This window comes from Geotrypetes seraphini, chromosome 5, assembly GCF_902459505.1.
Source record: "Geotrypetes seraphini chromosome 5, aGeoSer1.1, whole genome shotgun sequence".
NCBI classification, from domain to species: domain Eukaryota; kingdom Metazoa; phylum Chordata; class Amphibia; order Gymnophiona; family Dermophiidae; genus Geotrypetes; species Geotrypetes seraphini.
The window spans coordinates 9,538,656-9,549,226 of record NC_047088.1 but is presented as its reverse complement, the minus strand read 5'-3'; the positions used below and the strand labels follow the sequence as shown (position 1 = coordinate 9,549,226).

General features: G+C 47.3%; 1 protein-coding gene across 1 annotated transcript in view; it reads right to left on the bottom strand.

Annotated features, from left to right (window-relative positions):
* Window positions 1-1,586: 1,586 nt before the first annotated feature.
* LOC117361057 (relaxin receptor 1-like) overlaps window positions 1,587-10,571 on the bottom strand; it is a 92,403-nt gene continuing 83,418 nt past the window's right edge. Inside the window, exons 16-18 of the mRNA XM_033945877.1 lie at window positions 8,882-9,292; window positions 4,737-4,952; window positions 1,587-2,503 (exon numbers count right to left, since the gene is read on the bottom strand). Coding sequence (XP_033801768.1) covers window positions 2,229-2,503; window positions 4,737-4,952; window positions 8,882-9,292 — 902 coding nt within the window. The 3' untranslated portion in view covers window positions 1,587-2,228. The remainder of the gene's footprint in view (window positions 2,504-4,736; window positions 4,953-8,881; window positions 9,293-10,571) is intronic.

Below are 10,571 nucleotides of genomic sequence, written 5' to 3'. Positions count from 1 at the left end.
CGTCCAAGTGCCGATAATCAAACCAAATTTTTGGATGTAGCCAGGGACTTTTTAGGCCTCTCTATGCCGCTGTGTGCCCAGAGCTGAAAGGGGCGTGGTGTGGTGTGGTGGTGAGGGCGGGATGTGGGTCGACCTACACTTAGTCATCCTGCAAGGATAATCAAATGTTTCATGAGACTTCCTAGACGAAACTTATACATTGTGAGTTAGACGATGTAAAAGCAGGTCTAAGTGCCAAAAAGGTATCTGAAGTGACCAGATAACCACTGCAGAAACAAAGTAAAGACCCCCAAACACTCCCCCGGTGTTCACTGACCCCCTCACACACCCACAAAGACCAGAATAGAAACGTGCGTACCTGTATCCGGAACATCAGCACCTGTTATAGGAAAGCCTAGTAGAGCTGCACACAGGTGTCTTAAATAGCCTGGAGGGGGGGGGGAAGGGGGCTAGTGAACCATAGTAAGGAGGACCCAGGCTCATAAGCCACTCTAACCACTACATTTATGGTGGAACATATGAACCTACCAACCCCTCCCCCCTTCCAAACCCTACTCTACTTCCATATAGGTGGCACCTGCAGTCCATAAGGGCTATTGGGGTTGTAGACAGGTGGGTACACTGCAGGGGTAGGCAATTCCGGTCCTCAAGAGCCACAGGCAGGCCAGGTTTTCAGGATTTCCACAATGAATGTGCATGAGATAGACAGAATGGCATGCACTCCCTCCTTGGTTTGCATTGTAGATATCCTGAAAACCTGACCTGCCTGTGGCTCTCAAGGACCGGAATTGCCTACTCCTGGTATAGTGGGGTTTGGGGGTCTCACCACAGCTTATAAGGGAGTTTTGCTGAGATGTTTATGTGGCACCCTTTTTGTGAAGTTCACAGTGGTGCCCTGTAAGGTGCCCACTGCTCTGTTGCCATGTCTGGATGGCCAGTCCATCACAATGCTGGCCCCTCCCACCTCCAAAAGTTCTTGTTCTGTGCATTTAGGACTTAGACAAATTTTGGGTTAAAAATGTGGTATAAAGATAAACGTAGTAGCGGTCTGGATGATTAAACACCTGGTAGGCGATTTTTTTGAAAAAAAAAAATTGACGTACTTTTCGAGAATGGACATTTTCCCCCTGCCCCCTACATCCCAATCGAACTTAGGTGTATGTTTTGATTATGCCACTTCACTGCTATTTCCACCTGCATCGTGAGGTCAAAGAGCTTTATGGCTATAGAAATATGACAGCAGTTAAAGGCCAAATGGTTCATCCACGGCATCCACTATCTCCTCTCCCTATTGGCTAAGACTCAACACTTGCATTGTGATGTCATAGAACTTTCTGATTATAGAAACATGATGGCAGATAAAGGCCAAATGACCCATCCACAGCGTCCAGTATCTCCTCTCCCTAAGAGATCCCACATGCCTGTCCCACACTTTCTTGAATACCACAGTCCTCTGTCTTGGGCACAGAGATACAAGAAAGAGACAAGGCTGAATATTGAACTCTTTATTCCAGTCTCAGGTTTTGTAATTGTAAAGATTTTTGAGTGTCCATTAAAAACACAAGTATTTCATGTGAGCGGGACTGTTGGAAAGTAATGCACAGTCCTTTCCACAGTGGACAGATAGGTAACCCGGCATTGGATCTTCTTGGCAGCCCCTTCTGAAGTAATAATTCGTTAGAGCTCACCACTAGTCCCTGCTTTCTGGTACTAATTATCTCACTTGCTTTGGCGTTGTCCACTCACACCTGGGCCACCTTTGTTTACAGTGCTGGCTGTGGCTTTTGTGGTCATCACCCCCTGCCCTGCAGGGTTAGTCCTTGACCCCTGTCTGCAGATGGAAGTCTCGTACCTGGAATCATTTCTTTGATTATTATCATACACAATCAGGTGCTTTTCTCATCCAGCTTCCTTCTCTGCCTTTTGCCGGCAGTTCAAGAGTTCACAGTCACTAGGTCTGAATTTCTCTAGCACACACTCTTAAAAAGTCCTTTTTATAGTCCAAGATGACGCACAAGGCTGGTTAATACCCCTATGCCATGGGGTGACTGAGAAAGCACTGCTTCACTTCTACTTCACAAGCATCCAGGACCCTTATTGGCCCCAACCACTCAATACGCAGACACAGTGCCCTGACTTCCCTACCACTCTCTGTGACTCCTCTCAGGGAGCAGCGTAAAGATAACTGCTGAAAGGAGGCAGCTTGGAATCGCTGGCGCCCAGTTCCTTCATACAGAGGGCACCGTGCAGCTATCGGCGGAGTCTGGGCCGGGCCCTGCTTCATGTGGGAGGTGGATGGCCTTCATGGGCTGCCACTCTTCAGTAGGGTTGGTGTGCATGGAGACTAGCGTGAAGCTCATTTTGATCTCCAGCTGGCGCTTCTTCTTCTGCAGGCACTGCTTCAGCCTCTCCTGGAAGGATGGGGTGGTGAGGGTGTACAGAATGGGGTTCAAAGCGCTGTTGATGGGCAAAATGAAAATGACCACCCAGGAGGTCACTATACCTGTTCCACAAAAAAAGACATTTAATAGACTGTGAAGGGGATTCGAAAGACAGTACAGTTGTGCAAAGGAGCCACTTCAGGGGAGTTCAAAAACCAAGAAAGTGATATTTTAAGCAGGAGAAAGAGAGTCTTTAAGTGCCTGTTTAACTGTATATTGCCTCAAAACTTCTAAAGCAGACTGAAGGTGCAGGAGAGCCTGAGATGGGCTGAAGAGCATCTAGCCACACATTATTCCTTAAACCTGTGGTGCAGTGGTTAAAGCTACAGCCTCAGCACCCTGAGGTTATGGGTTCAAAACCCCGCTGCTCCTTGTCACCCCGGGAAAGCCACTTAATCCCCCCCTTGCCCCAGGTACATTAGATAGATTGTGAGCCCACTGGGACAGATAGGGAAAAAATGAATACATTTATGTAAACCATTTGAGCTCCCCTAGAAGAACAGAATAGAAAATTGAATAAGTAAACAGTGTGAAAAAGTTTCAGCCTCTGATAACCAGAGCTGCTATTGTGATGTCATAATGCCTCATTCCACCAATAAGAGCCAACCTGGATTGTCCTACACTTGGCTCACTTTTGCTACATTTTGATTTCTAGAGTGGCGCAGTGGTTAAAGCTACAGCCTCAGCACCCTGAGGTTGTGGGTTCAAATCGTACACTGCTCCTTGTGACCCTGGGCAAGTCACTTAATCCCTCCATTGCCCCAGGTACATTAGATAGATTGTGAGCCCACCAGGACAGACAGGGAAAATGCTTGAGAACCTCCCCTGGGAGAACAATATAGATAATAGACTAAATAAAGCACAGGGTACAAAGAAACTAAACTAAACTAAACTAAATCTTGGGTTTATATACCGCATCATCTCCGCAGATGGAGCTCGACACGGTTTACAAGATTAGGGAAGGAACGGAACTCCAATGGAATTATATAAGTAAGAGAGAAGAGAGGTTAGGTGCGAGAGTGCCACGAAGGGGACGGGGTTACGTTTTGGAGAAGACCTGCAGATGGTCTGCTCTGGATACAGCAGAACTGCCCCTGTTAGCCAGATGTGTAAGTAGGCTAGGCTGTGACGAGCACTGAGCTCCACGGGGTTTCCGATCTGAACCTGACCTTTCTATGCCTACCTCTGCCTGCTCTGTAGACCCCACTGGCTACACCTGGTACAATTAAAGTGTTTCACATTTACTATATGCCCCTAGTGGGGTAATTGAGGGTTAAGTGAATTGCCCAGGGTCACAAGGAGCTGCAGTGGGAACCAAACCTCCTGGTTCTCAGTTCACCGCACTGACCGTTAGGCTGCCTCTTCAACTCACAAAAGTAGCAGCCACCGTGCCCATCTGCCCACCAGAAGCATAGCCAGCTTTTGTTATCAGGGGGAGCAAACCTTTTGCAAAAGGGGTGCCAGTGCAAGGCCGAAGGGCCAATCTACATAGGCACCATGTCATTCAAAATCCATTTGGAGGGGACAACTGCTTCCCTTACACCAGGGGTGTCAAAGTCCCTTCTCAAGGGCCGCAATCCAGTGGGGTTTTCAGGATTTCCCCAATGAATATGCATGAGATCTATTTGCATGCACTGCTTTCATTGTATGTTATGCATATTCATTGGGGAAATCCTGAAAACCCCACTGGATTGCGGCCCTCGAGGAGGGACTTTGACACCCCTGCTCTAGAGCAAAAGAATCTCCTCAGTGGTGTTACGAAGGTAAGTGGTGGTCGGGGTGGTGGCACTCCTCTCCCACCCTCTTCTGCACCCCCACCGCTCCTTCATGACCCCCCCATATCTTTTTAATTTTCCAAGCATGAGCAACATACACAAACCTGCCTGCATCATGTCAGCTATCCCTCTGACATCACTTCCTAGGGGCGGGGCCCGGAAGTGATGTCAGAAAGAGGCAACATCAACACGGGCAGCAAGTTTGTAATGTTGCATGCGCAGGGAGAATTAAAGAGGTACAAGGGAATTGAAGGGTTGCACGCGCATGGCACGAGGGTCGGGAAGGAGCAGGAGGTGCTCGGAGAGGACAAGTACCTCGCTTGGGGCGGACCACCCTCCTCTCTCTAAGAGATCCCTATGCCAAATACAAATTGCTCATCTCTCAACATGGAAAGCAGCTTTCTCAATATTGAAGGGGGTGGGAGGTCTCGGAACCCTCTGGCACCCACACAGCTGGACAGCATAGACTGGCTGAAGGTCATTCTTAAAATTCCACACTCGCTGCTTCTTGCCTTCCCACCTGGTACTTCCACCTGCATGAGGGAGATGGTTTTCAGCAGGAAGATGGGGATCCAGCAGAGGGCGTCGGTGAAGACGATGAAGAAGAAGCGCTTGGCGATGGCCACCTCCCGTGACAGGACACTGCGCTCCACCGTCTTTGCTCTCGTTTGGTGGATGGAGTAGAACATGCTGGTATAAGAGACAACAACGATGATGAAGGCCAAGAGATTCAGACCTAGTGCAAGGAAAGCAGAAGACGTCCTGAGTGTGAAAAAAGGGGAACGATGCACGGAAAATGTGACCTTTCTCTAATACAAGCAAACCCTCTTCTTGTTTATTATACAGAAACATAGAAAATGACGGCAGAAAAGGGCCACGCCCATTTAGTCTGCCCACATGAAGAGATCCCATATGCCAATCCCATCTTTTCTTAAAATCTGGCATGTTGCTGGCCTCGATTACCTGTAGTGGAAGATTATTCCAGCGGTCAACCACCCTTTCGGTGAAGAAATATTTTCTGGTGTCGCCATGAAATTTCCCACCCCTGATTTTCAGCGGATGCCCTCTTGTTGCCGTGGGTCCTTTAAGAAAGAAGATATCTTCTTCCACCTCGATACGGCCTGTGATATATTTGAAAATCTCAATCATGTCTCCCCTCTCTCTGCGTTCCTTGAGTGAGTAAATCTGCAACTTACCCAGCCGTTCCTCATACGGAAGATCCTTCCTCTGTCCCTAAGCTCCTGTACCTGGATCACTGGTAGGTTAAGTGAGTTGCCCAGGGCCATAAGGTTGCTGTAGTAAGAATCAAACCCAGTTTCCCAGGTTCTCAGTTCACTGAACTAACCATTTGGAAAGTCCTGCCTATGACCCGAAAGCCCAGTGAAGGTGAGAACTAGAAATGTGAAGTTTCATTGCCCCCAGCAGCCTTATACTAGTTTATGACTTAGCTCCGAGGTGGGTTTAATGATATTCTCATGTCTCAGAAGTATAGTGCTGTAGTCTTTTCCTGCCATGACATGTGAGCAATGCATTATGTGTAATATAGTCTCATCCATACTGCAGCCATCCCTTCTGACCTGTATAAGCTTGGTTTCTAGTGGTCTTTCATCTGCAAGACCTACCTTTTTCTCTCAGCTAAGCTTGAATGCTTTCTCTCACTGTTGTACTTCCTGGTCACTTCAACATGGGTCAGCAAAAGTGTGGCCTCTCTCTGTGACCTGTTGTCAAGCTCTGTTCTTATTGCTCACTTCTCTCCCCATCCACCACCCCTAACCTTAGGAGTACTCCCTGAGAATAGGGTTACCATATGGCTCCAGAAAGAGGACAAATTGAGACATCCAGGCTGCATTTTCATTGCTTTCAATGGAAGTAAAACCCGGATGTCATTTAAGAGTCTGAGGACAGCAGAAGCTTATCTGTTTGCTCAGGCCTTTATGTGGAACTTTAGGTGGGACCTGGGAGGAGGAGTTTGTTTTTATTGTGCTTTGAAGTGAGTCCTGTGTTGTTTTACGCTGGTGAGTATTGTATTGGTAACTAGCTGATGCCCCAGCGTTGCACGGGTATTTAATTATAGCAATAACACTGTAAATGGATTCAAATAAAGATACTTTATAGTGGTGAATGAAATTATTTTTTTACAGCTTAATAAAAAGTACAATATTCAAATTATAATGTGAAATATTTGACAAAATGAATACAATACAACTAACGCAAAACGTGATTATAAACAACATTTTTAGTTTCACCTCCTGGAACAAGAACATATAAATTGTTGGGTGAACCCACCCTTGAGCAAGCAACATAGAGTTGTGGGCCGCGAGACCCCCAGAATATATCACCTCAGGTAGTGAGGGATCTGCATACCAAGTTTCGTTCAAATCGGTCAAGCCGTTTTTGAATTATAGTGAGAATGGCAGCTGTTTACATTTTTTCCATTGACATGAATGGGTGAAATCTGATTTTCTGTTTGTAGCTCCGCCCACGTGTGCAGGTGGGCCGCGAGACCCCCAGAACATATCACCCCAGGTAGTGAGGGATCTGCATACCAAGTTTCGTTTAAATCGGTCAAGCCGTTTTTGAATTATAGTGAGAATGGCAGCTGTTTACATTTTTTCCATTGACATGAATGGGTGAAATCTGATTTTCTGTTTGTAGCTCCGGCCACGTGTGCAGGTGGGCCGCGAGACCCCCAGAACATATCACCCCAGGTAGTGAGGGATCTGCATACCAAGTTTCGTTCAAATCGGTCAACCCGTTTTTGAATTACTGTGAGAATGGCAGCTTTTTACATTTTTTCCATTGACATGAATGGGTGAAATCTGATTTTCTGTTTGTAGCTCCGGCCACGTGTGCAGGTGGGCCGCGAGACCCCCAGAACATATCACCCCAGGTAGTGAGGGATCTGCATACCAAGTTTCGTTCAAATCGGTCAACCCGTTTTTGAATTACTGTGAGAATGGCAGCTTTTTACTTTTTTTCCATTGACATGAATGGGTGAAATCTGATTTTCTGTTTGTAGCTCCGCCCACGTGTGCAGGTGGGCCGCGAGACCCCCAGAACATATCACCCCAGGTAGTGAAGGATCTGCATACCAAGTTTCGTTCAAATCAGTCAAGCTGTTTTTGCGTGATCGCAGCACATACACACACACATACATACACACATACATACCTCCGATTTTATATATATAGATCACATAGATCAGGTTAATCATCACATGTGCAGTCTACAAGTCCCAGGACATAAAATCCGCTAATTATTTACCTATGCAATTGGTGCACTTTCTTTTCTGACACTCGAGTGTCACTCTCAACTAGTCCCCCCATCCCCCCTTTCATCTGCTTGCCTCTGGGTTTCTCATTCACTGCTTCTCTTATTCTGTCCCCATTTTTATCACATGCACCACTTGTCTTCTCCACCGGTTCTCTCGCAGCTCCCTATCCGCCATACTGTTCTCAGTTCCAAATTGCAGTCTTCACCTGCAAGCGCATTCTCCGCCTGGCACTCTCCTTCCTCATCTGCTGTGCTTTGCATTCTCGGTCCCAGACCTTTCCCGCTACAACCTGCTCTAAACAGGCACCTCACGCCTTCACGTTTTCTTTCCCATGGGCCCGCAGCTTCGCAAAGGTCTCCCTTTCGTGGGAGTGACGCGCACAACTAACTTTGCAAGAAACATCTACAAATTCTCGGTTTTCACCTCCACAGTAACAGAGACTCTTTTGATCCACCGCCAGCTTAGACAATCGTCCTCCTCACCTGCCCCCTCTAGAAGTCCCAGATTCAGTCACTGCCCACCTTCCACAGACACCTGGAGGCACCTTTCTTCAAACTTGCTTTTCCGAACTCCCTGAGCTCCTGATCATTCACTGTTTTGGTATTCAGACTCTTCCTTTTTACCAGGAACTTATTTCGTACATTGTGTATGAGGTTCCTGCACCAAGGATACCTTGTAAATCCTTATTAGGGTTACCATATTTTTGCAGGAAAAAACATTTCTGCCCCCAACCCCAGCCCCACACAAACCTTGTCTCTTTGGGGGCCGCGTCTGGAGGACATCTGCACGTGCAGCCCCAATCTCAGAGCTTTTCAAAACCCAGACAAAATGCCGGGGTTTGGAATGCCGTCTGGATAAATCCAGACATCTGGTGACCTTGATCCTCATACAAATAAGCAAGCAAATACATATTTTCCGTGACTGTTCTATAACCTGTTTACTGGAAGAGTCTCAACAGCAGAACAATTGGTGTTTAGAGAAAAATGAGGTCAGAGAAAGACCATGAGGTCCATCCATGCCATCTGCTATCCCTACCTCTCCCTTACAGGTCCTATTCACACGTCCCAAGCTTGCTTGAATTCGGATACGATTTCTGTCTCTACCGCTTTCACTGGGAGGCTGTTCCGTGAATTCACCACGCTTTCCTGAAGAAGTATTTAATCAGGTAACTTCTGAGCCTGACCCCTTTCATCTTCATCCTACGCCCCTTCATTCCAGGGCTTCTTTTCAAATGAGGCTTGCATTTACGCCATAGAGGTATTTAAACATCTCTCCTACACAGCAACCACACTTCTCCAGAAATAATACAGTGACAATATTCTGCCTTAGGTATGAGTGTTATTAGAATACTAGTAGAATATTTTCCTGTACTCAGGAACATCCTTCCTTACCTAGGAATATACTGGCAGCGTACTCTCTGGCTGCCTGCTTCTCTGTCACTTCAGAATGGAGTGGGAAACAGACTCCATTCCTGCCATAAAAGTTGCCAAATGATTCCTGGCTGAAGAACGGGATTATGCTTATGAGGAAGCCCAGTGTCCAGATGGCAGTGTGCGTGGAAAGCATCTGCTTTTTCCCCACCCGGTGATGGTTGAAGGGGAAGACGATGCAGAAGAACTTCTCCAGGGTCATGTAGGTAAGGAGCATGACCGAGACCTCTGAGGACAGCATGGCCAGCGAGCCGATCATCTTACACTGGTTGCTCTCCATCCAGGCGTGAGCGTACTTGTTATATTCCCCGTGATATTTCCGGTCATAAGCCCCGATGAAGAAAAGGTAGAGGCCCATCAGACAGTCTGCACCTGCATTGCCAAACAAGACAAAAATCATGTACACTTTTAGGGAGGGAGGCTACAGAGGCTGAAAGGAAGGCTCGGTTAGGGTTTGGGAACAGGTCAGTCAGAGCTTTAGGACAACTAAAGGGAACAAGTAAGATTATGGGAGGCCTCAAACCAGGTAACAAGGAACAATCAGGGTGGCCTAAGAAATCGGTGTCAGGTCAAAAGCGCGCTGGGACAAAGGCGCGCCCAGACAATTGAGCGCAGCGCGGAGGCGCGCGCCGCTCTAAATTACTGTTTTTAGGGCTCCGACAGGGGGGGGCGTGGGGGGAACCCCCCACTTTACTTAATAGACATCACGCCGCGTTGTGGGGGCGTTTGGGGGGTTGTAACCCCCCACATTGTACTGAAAACTTCACTTTTTCCCTGTTTTTAGGGAAAAAGTAAAGTTTACAGTAAAATGTGGAGGGTTACAACCCCCCAAATCCTCCATAACGCCGGCACGATGTCTATTAAGTAAAGTGGGGGGTTCCCCCCACGCCCCCCCCTGTCGGAGCCCTAAAAACAGTAATTTAGAGCGGCGCGTGCCTCTGCGCTGCGCTCAATTGTCCGGCCGCGCCTTTGTCTTTCGCGCCGTTGTCTATCCTCCCATAATTCTGACTGATTTCTTGGTTCATAGACAACGGCGCGAAAGACAAAGGCGCACCCGGACAATTGTACCTGCAGCAAAGGAGGATTGAGTGACTTGCCCAGGGTCACAAGGAGCATTGCAGGCCTTGAACCCATAACCTCAGGACACCAAGGATGCAGCTCTAACTAGGCCACGACTTCCTCCTTATGACCCTTGTATGTGTGAGCGTGTATGGGAGAGGGAGAGAGGGGGTGGTACACAGAGTTCTGGGGGGGTATAGAGAAAGGAAGGGGGGTAGTTTTCATAGCACTGAGATTTGATGGACCGGGTTTGTGTGAATGAGGAGGGATGTGGTTGTGAAACACCATGATTTTGAACTTGAATATAGTGTCTAGGGGTAGAGGGTGGAGATGGATATAGTTTTAGTTACTGTACCTATTATATATTTTAATTAATTGTAAACCACTTGGATATCACCTGGATTAGTTATATATCAAATAAGGCTGAAACTTGAAGCATGGGGGTGTTGGTACGTCATGACTAGAGAAAAGAGGCTGAAGCAAGCTCAACAGGCATTGACGGTGCAAAGAAGCATCAAATGGATTGATTGGCGCAACCCAATGCCATAATAATAATAGCTTTATTTATATCCCGTCATACCTTTCAGGTTTT